The 15576-nt window shown below is 39.4% G+C and overlaps 1 protein-coding gene across 5 annotated transcripts in view; it reads right to left on the reverse strand.

Moving 5' to 3' along the window:
- Positions 1-15576, reverse strand: part of ALG9 (ALG9 alpha-1,2-mannosyltransferase) — a 151902-nt gene that overhangs the window by 20503 nt on the left and 115823 nt on the right. For all 5 annotated transcript variants that reach the window (XM_071212329.1, XM_071212328.1, XM_071212326.1 and 2 more), the window contains one exon: positions 11537-11667. In XM_071212329.1, coding sequence (XP_071068430.1) covers positions 11537-11667 — 131 coding nt within the window. The remainder of the gene's footprint in view (positions 1-11536; positions 11668-15576) is intronic.

The raw sequence follows: 15576 nt of genomic DNA on the forward strand, positions 1-15576 counted from the left end.
TCAGCTGCCTTTTTACTTTCTTGACAAAGTCTTTTGAGGAACATACAGTCATGTTATCTATTTTGTTGCTTGTGCTTTGGGTACTAGATCCAAGAAACTACCATCAACCATAAGATATTTTTTTTTTGTCTTTATTTTTTTAATGTTACATTAAAAAAATATGAGGTCCCCATATACCCCCCACCCCCCTCACCCCACTCCTCCCCCCATAACAACAACCTCCTCAATCATCATGAGACATTCTTTGCACTTGGTGAATACATCTCTGAGCACCACTGCACCTCATGGTCAATGGTCCACACCATAGCCCACACTCTCCCACAGTCCACCCAGTGGGCCATGGGAGGACATACAATGTCCGGTAACTGTCCCTGCAGCACCACCCAGGACAACTCTAACCCCCGAAAATGCCCCCACATCATATCTCTTCCTCCCACTCCCTACCCCCACCAGCCACCATAGCCACTTTCTCCACACCAATGCCACATTTTCTTCGATTACTAATCACAATAGTTCATGAATAGAATATCAGTAAATCCACTCTAATCCATATTCTATTCCTCCATCCTGTGGACCTTAGAATGGTTGTGTCCACTCCACATCTATATCCAAAGGGGGCTTAGATTCCACATGGATGCCGGATGCAATTCTCGTGCTTTCACTTTTAGGCACTCTTGGCTCCCGGATGTGGTGTCAACCATAAGATCTTGAAGATGTTTCCTTACATTTCCTAGTTCTAGTTTTTATATTTAGGGCATTGTTTCCTTACATTTCCTGGTTCTAGTTTTTATATTTAGGGCCTTGATCAATTTTGAATTAATTTTTGTATAATGTGTGAGATGAGGATCCTCTTTCTTTCTTCTAGATATGGATATCCAGTATCCACAGCAGCATTTACTGAATAGGCTATTCTGACCCAGCTCATTGGGCTTGACAGCCTTATCAAAAAATCACTTGACCATAGATGTGAGGGTCTATTTCTGAATTCTTGATTTGATTCCATTGGTCAAATCTATCTTTATGACAGTACCATGCTGTTTTTACCACTGTAGCTAGATAATATCCTTTAAATTCTGAAAGTAAGAATCCTCCAACTTTGTTTTTTTTTTAATATATTTTAATTTTTAAAAAGATAGACTCCGCAAAATTTTCCTTGTTATATTTATATAAATCACTAAAGTACAAAAACCATTGTTCAAGAAGGCAGAGGAAGTGTAACAACCCCAGGGAAGTAGCTCTGAGGCATTTCAGGGTCATGCACCCAAGAGCATTTTACACATCACCCCAGAGTGACAGTTCTGAGACACAGCCTATCTTAAGTGGCCCAAAGTCAGTTACATGAAATGTTAAAGTAGTGACAGATATAAACTGTAGTGGCAAAGTGGGCTGTAGAAGCCTGCTTGCTACTTTTGCAAGTTAGATCAATGTATACTAGGAAATGCTGAGGAAGGAAAATGTAAAGAAAATCAGCATAATTTTGGCACTCTAAGCAGGCTGCCAATTAATTTAAAGGCCTGATATTTACAAAATACATTAAAATTTAAAAGCACTTTCATATACCCACTCTCATTTAAACTTCACAAGAACCCCCTAAAGTAGATAAAATAATTATTATCCCTGTTTTACCTATGTGGAAATTCGCGACTTAAGAGGGGAACAACAAGCAAGTGGTCAGGATTCAATTCACAGATCCTCTGACTTTGTGCTCTTTTCACTATACTTTGCAGACCTTCAAGTGAACTCATCTCCCCAGTTCTTAACCCAACTGCTTGCTTTCTTTCTCAGCATATTGTTATGGAAATCTGAGTACAATTTATGGGAAATGAAAAACCTCTGAAAGCATGGCCCAAGAATTTTCTCTTTCCTTCCACCTACACGCGGCCCAATGCTAGAGGTATGCCCAATAGGAGACAGGAAATGAAGAAGTAGCAGGGACCAACAAATAGGAAAAACACATACAATGAATTAAGTTTACTAACTGGTCTCTGTAGCAAGTTCTGCTCAACTCTGAAAGCTTCTGCTCAGGGATCAGTCCAGTGAGAAAAACCAATCCAGAAGTACTATACTTTGTGATATAGGAAAGGGAAAAAAAAGCCTGAACAGGCAATTGGGGAAAGTCATGGGCTTCCTGGATCTAAAACTTGCCCTGACCTCTGAAGCAGTGTGTCCCCTGAGCCTCTCCCTCCTTTGTAGTTGAGCACATTCCTCATTACCTCTGATCTAGTCAGAGCAGCCTCCCAGCTTGTTGCTAGGCCTCCTTCCCCCCTTCCAGATCACCACCACACTGTCACCAATGCAAATCTTCCAATGTCATCTCTTCCTGGAATCTTCCTTGGTCACACTCATTTAGACTTCATCTCTCCCTCCTTTGACTCCAGCAGCACTTCTTCCGAACTTCTGTTATAACACTAATCACATTCTATCATGTATGGTAGTCATCTGAACAGAGGTCTACCTCCACAGGTATACTATAAACTCCCCAAGGGCTGGAGCCATGTCTGCATGCAACCTCAAGTCCTAGATGTAAAAAATGCTCAATAAATGTTCACCAAATTGAGTCAGTTATACTTTATTTCTACTAAAACTCTAGCTTACTAGGGAAGCAGGATGCTCAGGAGAAATACTGGGTAGCCTCTCTGGGAAAGGCACTTGCATTTCAGAGTCTCCCAGTGATGTCACCTGCTCCCTCTGGCTGAGAAGAATGTGGACTATTCAGAGGCCTGGTGGAGTGACACTCAACCAGATTACTTGTGTGACTGAATTAATCAACTCCAATCACCCACAGCTCACCACAAGGCAGGTGGGAAGGCAACCAACACCTTCTGCTCTTCTATCAAGAGATTTCAAATCTCTAGTCAGAAGTACAAAAGCATCAGATTTCTTTACCTCATCCCAAAGGATCTCAGTCTGTATGTACCAGCCAAACTTCTAACACATGCTATAACATGAATGAACTTCAAAAACATTATGCAAAGTGCAAGACACCAGACCAAAAAAAAACCCATCTATTGTATGATTCCATTTACTTCCAGAAAAGGCAAATATCAAAAAACAGGAAGAAGATTAGTGAGTCCCTGGAACTGGGGATGGGAATGAGGGATCTTCTTGAAGTGGTAGAAATGTTGTAAAACTGAACTGCAGTGGTGGTTGCACAACTCAGTAAGTTTACTAATAGTTGAATTTTATGGTACATAAATTATACCTCAATAAAGTACTAAAAAAACTGAACAAGGGTTAAATCCACCTAGTGTATGACTCACCAGTGCAGCTATACACTACTTGGGGGGGGTGGGGGCGGACAGCAGAGGCACCACTTAAAACTCAAGCCTGTTCTTACCCTGTCCTCCAATCATACTGTATTATATTCTCTAGTTCCTTTCTTCTCCCATTCTCCTCAATTATTTCACACCTTCCCCTCTCTCCACAAGTCTCAAAACCCTATATCCCTTCTCAGTTGATAATCCTGCTTCCTACTCACTGAGCAAATTGAGGCCACCAGAATACTTCCAGACCCCCATCATCATGCCTACCTGCTTCCTGTTACTATTCTACACTGTCTACTATTGTGGTCACTAGCCATGTGTGGCTAAATTTAAATTAAATTAATTAAGATTAAACAGGCTCAGATTTGAAACAGAAAGCTCCTGAGGCCAGCTGGCTGTCAATAAATCACATCTTTCCTTCTCAAAAAAAAAAAAAAAGATTAAATAATACTTAAAGTTCAGTTTCTTAGTTATACTGGCCACATTTCAAATGCTTAATAGCCACATCTGGCTAGTGGCTACTGCACTGGACAGTGCAGAGGTAGAACATTTCCATTATTTAGAAAGTTCTAGAAGACAGCATCATGCAGAGATGACCAATCTGTGTGCCTAAATAAAGCCAATCCCTTTACTTGTGCATCTCCATTTATTTAACTTAAGAGCATTGCTCCAGCAATTCTTTCCTGTTTCCTTACATCACCAGTTTGCAGCTCTACAATGGATCATTCCCATCAGTATACAAACACACTTTTTATTTTCCCTTATCTTAAAAAAAAGGACAAAAAATTCTTCTGATATCACTTACCTGCTACCCTATCACCAGCTATAGCTGCCCTATTTCTCTTTCTTTTATAGCAAAGCTTCTTCAAAAGACCTGTCAATATTTGCTATCTCTACTTCTTTTCCTAAATTTTCACTTTAATCCCTCTAATTTCTCACCCTTTACCCCAACCACTCCACCAAAATTATCATCATTAGCTGCCAAATCCAATGAACAATTGTTATTCAACTTACTTGATTTATCAGCAGCATATCGTATAGCTGAGGACTACCCCCTACTAAAAATATTTTCTTCCCTTAACTTCCAGGATTTGTCCTCTCTTAGTTTTCCAACTATTTTACTGATCATTCTTCTCAGTCACTTTTGCTGGCTTTTTCTTTTCCTAGGTATTTGAGTCTTTTTGTTGTTATTAAATGGAATTTATTTCCTGATTTCCTCCTCAGATTATTCAATACTAGTGTACAGACAGAAACATAACTGACTTTTTTTTTAATTTTTTTAAGATTTATATATTTTTTATTTATTTCTCTCCCCTCCCCCCCTTCCCCCCCAGAGTTGTCTTTTCTCTGTGTCTATTTGCTGGGTGTTCTTCTTTGTCCGCTTCTGTTGTTGTCAGCGGCATGGGAATCTGTGGTTTTTTTTGTTGCGTCACCTTATTGTGTCAGCTCTCCATGTGTGCAGTGCCATTCCTGGGCAGGCTGCACTTTCTTTTGCGGTGGGCGGCTCTCCTTACGGGGTGCACTTCTTATGCGTGGGGCTCCCCTACGTGGGGGACACCCCTGCGTGGCAGGGCACTCCTTGCGCACATCAGCACTGCACATGGGCCAGCTCCACACGGGTCAAGGAGGCCTGGGGTTTGAACCGCGGACCTCCCATGTGGTAGACAGACGCCCTAACCACTGGGCCAAGTTTGCTTCCCATAACTGACTTTTGAGTGTTGATCTTGTATCCTGCCGCTTTGCTGAACTCGTTTATTCGCTCAGGAAGCTCTACTGTAGACATTTCAGAGTTTTCTAAACATAGGATTATGTCATCTGCAAATAGTAAGTCCTACTTTCTCTTTTCCTATTTGGACTCCCCCCCTTTTCTTTGTTCTTGTCAAATTGCTCTAGCTAGAACTTCTACCACAACGATGAATAACAGTGGTGATAGTGGGCGTCCTTGTCTTGTTCCTGATTTTACAGAGAAAGCTTTCAACTTTTCCTCATTAAGTTCGATGTTGACTGTGGGGTTTTCATATATGCCTTTTATCATATTGAGGAACTTCTATTCCTATCTTTTGAAGTGTTTTTTTTTTTTTTAAGAAAAGATCCTGGATTTTTTCAAATGCCTTTTCTGAATCCATAGAGATGATCATGTGTTTTTTTTTCCCTTCAATTTATTAATGTGGTGTGTATTACATTCATCGATATTCTTGTGCTGAACCACCCTTGCATAACAGAAATAATTCCCACTTGGTCATGGTGTATAATTCTTTGATAGAGTATTGAATTCTATTTGCAAGTAGCTTATTGAGATATCCAATATTCATTGGAGAGATTGCTCTGTAATTTCCTTTTCTTGTGGTATCTTTATCTGGCTTTGGTATTAGGGTGATGTTTGCTACATAAAATGTGTTGTATAATTTTCCCTCCTCTTCAATTTTTCAAAGAGTTTAACAGAATTGGTGCTAATTCTTCTTGAAATGCTTGTAGAATTCACATGTGAAGCCATCTGATTCAGGACTTTTATTTGTTAGGAGATTTTTTGCTGACTGATTCAAATCTCTTTAAATCTGATTAGTTTAAATACAAGTTCTTGTATTTCTTTTAGACTCAATGTAGAATGTGCATTTCTGGGACTTTCTCCATTTCATCTAGGTAGTCTGATTTGTTGGTAGTTTCTCATAATATTTTCTTGCAATGTTTTTTACTTCTGTGGGGTCAGTTGTAATACTCCCCCCTTTCATTTCTGAGTTTATTTGCATCTTCTTTCTTTCTTTGTTAGTCTAGCTAAGGGCTTGTCAATTTTATTGCTCTTCTCAAAGACCCAGCTTTTGATTTTGTTGCTTTTCACTATTTTTTGTGCTCAATTTCATCTATTTCTGCTTAAATCTTTATTATTTCTTTCCTACTGCTTCTTTTGGGATTGGTTTGCTGTTCTTTTTCTAGTTCCTCCAGGTATTCAGTTAGGTCTTTGACTTTAGCTCTTCTTCTTTTTTTTTTTTTTTAACATTTTTTAAGATTTATTTATCCTTCCCCTTCTCTGCCCGGTGTCTGCCCTTGCTGTCTGTCCTCTGTGTCTGTTTGTGTGTATTCATCTTCTTTTAGGAGTAACTGGAACTGAACCCAGGACCTCCAATGTGGGAGGGAGGCAGCCAGTTGCTTGAGCCACATCCACGTTCAGTTTGTTGTGTCTACTGTTGAGTCATCTCGCTGCGCCAGCCCAATGTCCTACCTGTCTTCCCCAGAAGGGACAAAGACCCAAACCTGGGACCTCCCACATGGGAAGCGGGAGCTCACTAGCTTGAACCACATGTTTCCCTCCCCCCCGTATTTTTGTAGTATAGGGCATTTAGGGCTATAAATTTCCTTCTCAGAACTGCCTCCACTGTATCCTGTAAGTTTTGCTAAGTTGTGTTCTCATCTTCATTTGTCTTGAGATATTTACTAATTTCTCTTATATTGTCATCTTTGACCCACTGATTGTTTAGGACTGTGCCGTTTAGGTGCCACACATTTGCCACTTTCCCCCTTCCCCATCTATTAATGATTTCAGGTGCATTCCATTATGATCACAGAAGGTACTTTGTATAATTTCAATCTTTTTCTATTTGCTGAGACTAGCTTTGTGACCTAACACGTGATTTATCCTAGAAAAAGATCCACAAGCACTTGAGAAGAATGTACACCCTGCTGATTTGAGAGGCAACGTCTCGTACATGTCTGTTAGCTCTAGCTTGTTTATCATATTGTTCAATTCTCTATTCCTTTGTTGATCTTCTGTCTAGTTGGTCTATCTAATGATGGTGAGTGGTGTTCTGAAGTCTCCAACTACTATTGTAGAGACATCTATTTCTCCCTTCAGTTTTGTCGGAGTTTGCCTCATGTATTTTGGGGCACCCTGGTTAGGTGCATAGATATTTGTGACTGTTAATTCTTCCTGGTGGTTGATCCTTTTATTAATATATAATGGCCTTCTTTATCTCTTATAACTTTCTTGCATTTGAAGTCTGTTTTGTTTGATATTAGTTTGGCTAACCCTGCTCTTTTTTGCTTACTGTTTGTGTGAAATATATTTTTCCAATCTTTCACTTTCAGTCAGTTTGTATCTCTGGATCTAAAGTGAGTCTCTTATAGACAGCCTATGGATGTATAAATGACTCATGTTTTTAATCCATTCTGTCAGCCTATATCCTTTGATTGGGGAGTTTAATTCATTCACATTCAATGTTATTACAGTAAATGCATTATTTACTCCCATCATTTCATTCTTTGGCTTTCATACATCATATCTTATTTTTATCTGTCTTTTTACTCTTTTGGTTATCCTTTCTGATAGTCTTCCCTTCCACACTCTCCTCCAAGCCCCTCTCTTGTCTTTACCTTTTGCGCTGTAAGCCTCCCTTCAATGCTTCCTGCAAAGGCAGATTCTTTTTTTTATGAACTTAGTTTCTGTTTATGTGTGAATATTTTAAATTCACCTTATATTTCAAGGACAATTTTGCTGGATAAAGAATTCTTGGCTGATAATTTTTCTCTTTCAGTATCCTAATTACTATCATACCACTGTCTTCTCATCTCCAACATTTCTGATGACAAATTTGCACTAAGTCTTAGTGGGCATCCCTTGTATTGGGGCATACTGCACTTCTTGGACATGTCAATTCATTTCTTTCATGTGAGCTGGGAAATTTTCAGCCATTCTTTCCTCTAATACTCTTTCTGCCCCTTTTCCCTTCTCTTCTCCTTCTGGAACTCCCATAACACATATGTTGTGCTTCGTGTTATCATTCAACTCCCCTCCTGCTCAATTTTTTCCATTCTTTTCTTCCTATGTTATTCTCTTCAATTTCAGCTCTTCTGTTTTCTGTATCACTTATTCTTTCTTCTATCATTTCAAGTCTGCTGTTGTATGCCTCTAATGTATGCCTCTTTTCATGTTTATAATTGATCTATATTTACATTTTATATAATTGGATTCATGCAATATGTTACACAATATATTTAGTCCATGAATAACACCATCATACAGTATTTGCCCTTTTGTGTCTGGCTTGGTTCACTCAACATAATGTCCTCCCAGGTTCACCCATGCTGTCATATGGTTTACAACTTCATTTCTTCTTACTGCTGTATACTTTTTTTTTTTTTTTAAGATTTATTTTTATTTATTTAATTCCCTTCCCCTCCCCTGGTTGTCTGTTTTCTGTGTCTTTTTGTTGCATCTTGTTTTCTTTTGTCTGCTTCTGTTGTCGTCAGCGGCACGGGAAGTGTGGGCGGTGCCATTCCTCGGCAGGCTGCACCCTCCTTCGCGCTGGGCGGCTCTCCTTATGGGTGCACTCCTTGCGTGTGGGGCTCCCCTACGCGGGGACACCCTTGTGTAGCAGGGCACTCCGTGCGCACATCAGCACTGCGCATGGGCCAGCTCCACACGGGTCAAGGAGGCCCGGGGCTTGAACCGCGGACCTCCCATGTGGTAGACGGATGCCCTAACCACTGGGCCAAAGTCTGTTTCCCTTACTGCTGTATACTATTCCATCATGTGAATACACCACAGTTTGTTTATCCATTCATCAGCTGATGGGCACCTGGGTTTCTGTGTTTTTGATCTCACCTATTGAGTCTCTCATTCCCATATTCCTATAAGCTCGTCATTTTTCTATTCAGGTTTTCAAATTCTGCTCATCCAATATCTTTTTTTTTCTTTTTTTTTCTTTCATATACCTATCATTCAAGTTTTTTAAAATTAATGACAAATTATAAACTAAAGCTTATTTGCAACACATATAAGAGACAAAGGGTAATCTTCCTCACTTAAAAGAGCTCCTAAAAGTCAATACAAAAAAGAGCAACTTAATATAAAAACAGGTAAATCGTATAAACCGCTCACAGAAAACTTAAAGTTGGTAAACAGATTTCCAGCCTTAGTCAAAGCAAAAGAAGGACTAAAAAGAATTACAATGAGATTCTGTTTTCTACCCATCAGACTGGAAAAAAACTAAATGTTTAATGTATTGTTGAAGTTATAATAGTATAATTGAAATAACCCCTATTAGGACAATTTGGCAATATCTGTCAAAACCAGTGTCTTCTTGGTATCCTTAATCTCTTTAGTCATATTGTCTTTCAACTTACTGATTTGATTTAGGAGATATATATGAACCTCATTGATTAGTTGTCTCAAATCTCATATCTCATCTGGGGCTTTGATATATTCCTTTGCTTGGACCACTTCTTCTATTTCCTTAGTATGGATTGTAATTTTTTGCTGATGTCTAGGCATCTGATTATGATGGTGAGTGACTCTGATGATCAATTTCTCTTCCTTGCATAGGAATTTAGTACAAGGAAGTTGTGTGTTACTCTCATTCTTTGATTCTTGGTTCAACCTATTCTGGCTCTTTAGGATTTTCCCTGCTTAGCTGCTCAAATCCAGTCCATGAAATCAGTAATGGGTTGCAGGCCCCCTTCCAAAGGTCTTTGGGAGGGAGGCTGTAAAGAACCAAAAAAAAAACTCCATTCCACTCCTCTCTGTGTCCTCAACAACCAGTCCTGGTCAGCAGGGAGGGTGTCTGAGAGGGTTGGATCTCTTTTGGTCAATGCTGACTCCCAGGACAAACACTGCGCAGCTCCACCCAGCCTGACAGGGCTCATGGAACACAGCAGACCATTCCACAGGCCAGGGCCTCTCTACTGGCTGTTTCCCTGATACCCATATGCTAACTCCCTCACCTCTTTAAATCTCTCTTCAAATATCATCTTTTTAGTGAGGCCTATCTACATTGCCATCCCAGTTAAAATTGTAACTCCTAGCCCCAGTGGAACTCCCAATCCTCTTCTTAACCTGCTCAGTTTTTTCTCTTAACCTTTATAATCTTCTAAAATACCATATATTTACTTATTATCATGTTTATTGTGTTTACCTCCAAACAGTAAGCTCCACCAAGGCAGAGATCTTTGTTTTATTCATTGATATATCCAAAGCACCAAGAACAAGGTGTGGCACATCATAGGATCTCAAAAAATATTTGTTGAAAAGAAGCACCATTCCCTATTCTATGGAAAAGGGTCTCCTGGAAATTATACATCAGATAATTGAGGGAAGGGCTTTAGGCTACAGAATGGCTTATAGGATGATGGTGTGATTCAAAATCCCACATTTGATAATCACTCTAAAGCTCAGACCACTTCCTGAATGCCCTCCTCTCTCCAACCACCCTCCTACACCACAACTGCGATTGCTTATAAAGTCACTGAAGAGATGGTCTAAAACCATAATGTTCTGCTCTGCTCCTGCAACTATCTAAACCCAGCTGCAGCTTCAGGTCTGAGACCAACTTTGTGACCTAATATCTTGGTCAGCATCTCAGTCTTCCAGCTAGTTCGGTTTTAACTGAACTAACTTACAGTGATAGGACTCTTGCCTTCTTAAGAAGAACCAGCCTTATATGCCAGTTCTGGTAATCAGGAACCCTTGCCTTTCTCACCATATATCACTTCCTGTCTTGGTATCCCATCCCATGTTCTAGTTTCTCAGATTTACACCATGTACCTTGTGCTCATCTCATTTTTCTAGATTCCTGATCTGAGCCCCACTCCCTGTTTCTAAATCCCAGACCCGATCCTCTACCTTTTGCTTCTCACCAGACCTCTTTGATCCTGGGCTATGCCCAATAACCTCCCTAGACTTCCTTAACCCCAATTCTGTTTACCTGGGTCTCTGCTTACTTCATAACACAAACACCCTGACTTCTCCTGTTCACCCTCCGCATGACTCCTTTACCTGACTGTCCTGAGTCTCCCTTCATCATTAGTCCTGAGAAATTTCTGAAGAGCCAACCAAGCCCTGGTCTATTTTGAATTCTCTATTTAAGAACTGATAAAAGCCTGTCTCAGCCCTGATGAAGCCTTGAGCCTGAATATAATGGACATAAACTCCTAATACCTTAAAGGACATAAGCCAATGTTCCTAAAAGTGTTAGAATACTCTCAGTTAATATACCTGAATCAATGTCAAACACTTATCTAAGTTTTTTTTTCAGGTAGATCTGTATGTTTTACTTAGATTATTTAGATTACTTCATCTGGATACCAGAATATGCTTTGCACTCTGCTGCCTAGAAAAAGAGAGCACTCTTTTAGATTTCTCAGGAAACGAAAGAAAAGAATAAGTGTGCTGACCCAATAAAAAGAAAACAATGGATACAGCCAACAACTGGCAGTTATTTGAGCCTAGAAACCAATTTTCATCCTATAGTCCTAGTACATCTCTTAGGATTAAAGCAACATACCTAGAAGCATCAAGGAATGGTCTATAGGCCAAGCTGATCCATTCTTCCCTGTTGGATGAATATTTTGGCTCCCGGAGTGTTTCCCTCATAGTGTCCAAATCCACTAAATAATGACATTTATTGATGTCAACCTGCAAAAGGAAAAAAAAAGGCAAATTCTTCATTAGTTATTGTGAAGGTCCCTTCAGAGAAGGGAATACAATCCTAAGAATCCTCACAGAGTTTTAGAGGAATATACATCTAAGTCCTCAGACATATCCTACAATGTTACTTGGAATCAGGGTTAGGTGTTGGGGTATTATTTAAGCTCCAGAGACAACGCACTTACTCAGTCAAAGATACATGTAAGCTCTGGGTGGTCTGATTCTAGCCTGGGTTATTAAGTCCCTCTAACCCCACAGACACTTCTGAAGCCACCATGAGCCCACAATCTCAAAATTCTATCTTTTCCTACTCAATATTATTCCTTTCCCATCTTTTACCTTTTATTACAGAGCTTGAAAGGGTGTGCCAAAATATAAGTGCTAATGTGTGAGGAAGCCCTGACTCTTCTGACAAAGATTATACTACACCACATGTATAGCATCTCCTTCAAAAATTTAACAGAATTAAGATATGGGAACTGTCCCTACAGCAAAAGTTCACTAAAACTGAGATATCAGAACTGCAGGAGAGAAGAAAACTCTGAAAATTATATTAGCAAAACTACAATCATTCACCATAAAAAGTTTCTATTGCTTCTGTTGTTCTATTTATCCTTGATATGCTATTCTGAATGATCTAGCTTTTAAAATAAATGCAACTGGGAAGCAGATGTGGCTCAAACAGTTGGGCATGTGCCTACCCCATGGGATGTCCTGGGTTCAGGTTCCAGTGCCTCCTAAAAGAATACAAGCAGATGCAGCACTCGCCTGTAACAAGCTAGATGCTGCCCCCATTGCAATGTGCTAGATGCTGCCCCCGCCGCAAGGAGCGGATGCCACAAGTCAGCAGACACCACAGCCCATGGGGAGCAGACGTGGCTCAGGCCACTGGGCAATTGCCTCTTATGTGGGAGGGCCCAGATTCCATTCCCGGTGTCTTCTAGAGAAGGCGAGTAAGCAATGAGCAGACAGATGAGAGAATCATCTCGGGGTGGGGGGAATAAATAAAGAAAATAAATAAATCTTTTTTTAAAATGCAATTATTTTAGAAAAAATATATAGTCATTCAGTTACAGGTACTCAGGAGAAATACTGATACATTTCATTTAGAAACGTTATACTGTGCTTCTCACAAAATTGACTAATTCAATGGATTATACTACAAAATCTGGAGGATCCTTCTGTTGTTAAACAGTTCACTTTAAACTGTAATCTTCTTCTTCTCAGAATCATCAGAATACTTAACAGCCAAGGGGAAATTTTTAGAGTTTTGTTTCTGAAGTCCTGGGCTGGGGATTGAACACAGGACCTCATGTGTGGGAAGCTGGCACTCACCACTGAACTACACTGGCTCTGCTGAGTTGCTTTTCTCATTTGTTTGCTTGTTTGATTTTTTTGTTTTTTAGGAGGAACCAGGGCTCGAACCCGGGACTTCATACGTGGGAAGCAGGCACTCAACCACTTGAGCTATATCTGCTCCCCTTAAAGTTGTTTTTAATTAAAAAAAAAAAGATTTAACATTTTAAAAGCGAAAAATAAAATTAGAAAACCACTGAAGTTTTTAACAGGTTAAACAAATCTGAATGATGGAAAATATATCACTAATGTGGTCAGCTAAAGAAAAGTAAATCTTAGGGTGAACTAAAGGAAACTAATATTGTTTCAGTATTTTTTACATGCCAGCTAGTTACCTATATATATTTTCTCTTTATTAGAGAAGTTGTGGGTTTACAGAAAAATAATGCATAAAATACAGGATTCCCATACACCATCCTACTACCAACATCTTGCACTGGTGTGGAACACTTGTTAAAATTCATAATAGCAAATTTTTATAATTGTACTATTAATTAAAATCCACAATTTAACTTTGGGTTCACTATTTGTGTGGTGTAGTTCAACGGATTTTTTTAAAGTTTTATTGTTACCATATATACAATCTTAATATTTCCCCCTTTAACCACATTCATATATATAGTTCAGTGCTATTAATTAAGTTCACAATGTTGGGCTACCACCACCACCACCCATTACCAAAATAGGAACCCTGGGGAAGTGGACACAGCTCAACTGATAGAGCATCTGTCTACCATATGGAGAGTCCAGGGTTTGATGCCCAGAGCTTCCTGATCTGTGTGGTGAGCTGGCCCATGCACAGTGCTGCTGCGCTCAAAGAGTGCCGTGCTAGGCAGGGGCACCCCCGTGTAGGGGAGCCCCACGCACAAGGAGTGCACCCCATAAGGAGAGCTGCCCCGTGTGAAAAAAGCACAGCCAGCCCAGGAGTGGCACCGCACACATGGAGAGCTCACACAGCAAGATGATGCAAAAAAAGAGATGCAGTTTCCCAGTGCCATGAGATAATGCAAGTGGATGCAGAAGAACACACAGCAAATGGACACAGAGAGCAGACAACGGGCAGAAGGGGAGATAAATAAATAAAACAGATCTTAAAAAATGAAAAACAACGAAAACAAATAGGAACCCTGTACTCTTTAAGCCTTAACTTCCCATTCCCTTTCCCTACCTCATCCCCTGGTAATTGACATTCTAGATTCTAACTCTAAGAATTTGCTTATTATAATTATTTCAAATCAGTGAGATCATACATAATTGTACTTTTGTGTCTGCCTTATTTCACTCAACAGGATGTCTTCAAGGTTCATCTATGCTGTCACATATATCAGGACTTAATTTCTTTTTACAGTTGAATAACATTCTATTGTATGTGCATACCACATTTTGTCTATCCATTCATTGGTTGATGGACACTTGGGTTGCTGCCATCTTTTGGCAATTGTAGATAAAGCCACTACAAACATCATGTGCAAGTATCCATTAGAGTCCCTGCTTTCTGTTCTTTTGAGTATAGCAGTGGAAAATTAAATAATTTCATTTTTCCAATATAAGTCTATTAAGCCCCTATAAGGTGCTAGCCATTAAGTTAGAGCTAAGGATACAAAAGCAAATAAATAAGGCACAGTTCTGTCCCTAAAAGGGTTACAGGGAGTAGATGTGGCTCAAGTGGTTGGGTGCCTGCTTCCCACATGGCAGGTCCCAGGTTCAGTTCCCAAGGCCTCCTAAACAAAAACAAACAAAAATAGATAAACGGTTTACAGTCCTGACCAAGATAGCATGAGTATATGCCAGCCATATTTGAACCAAGTCTGTGTGGCTTCAAAACTCATGTTTTTTCCATATCTATATTACAGGTCACATTCTCAAGATTGCCAAAAATAACTGAATCAGAGGTAAAGTGCTCTCAGGAGCACATATAAATTCTCTTGAAAATTAAAACCAAAAAATAGTCCCCCCTAGATTGTCAGGCTTCAGTTAAAATAAATACCATTTGAAACATGAACAGATCTATAGGAAAACTATAGATTTAATGGTGAAGGGGTGACATCCTTTCCTTTGAGATCAGGAATAAAACAAGGCTATCACTGTTCTACTCAACATCTTACTACAGGTATTAACCAGCAGAGTAAGATAAGAAATAAAGGGCAGGGGAAATGGAAAGGGAGAGATAAAATTCACTAATGGCAGATGATATGACTGGGTATATGAAAAATCCAACAGAATCTATAGACAAATTTTTGGAAAATTAAGAAGAGTGTCACAAACTTAGAGAGTACAAAAATCAATGTCATATTTCTATATAACGGCAATAAACAAAAATGAAAAAATACAATTTACAAGGATAAGAAAACATGTGCCTTAGAATAAATCTAACAAAAGGTTGCTAAGTCCATTATAAAAAAAACTACAGAACTTTACTGAAAAATGTTCATCAGCTAGCAAATGTATAAACAAAATGAGAAATATCCATACAATAGAACAGTATTCTGCAATAAAAAGGAATGAACTGCTGATACATGCTACATACAACTTGCATGAACC

This window comes from Dasypus novemcinctus, chromosome 27, assembly GCF_030445035.2.
Source record: "Dasypus novemcinctus isolate mDasNov1 chromosome 27, mDasNov1.1.hap2, whole genome shotgun sequence".
Lineage (NCBI taxonomy): Eukaryota > Metazoa > Chordata > Mammalia > Cingulata > Dasypodidae > Dasypus > Dasypus novemcinctus.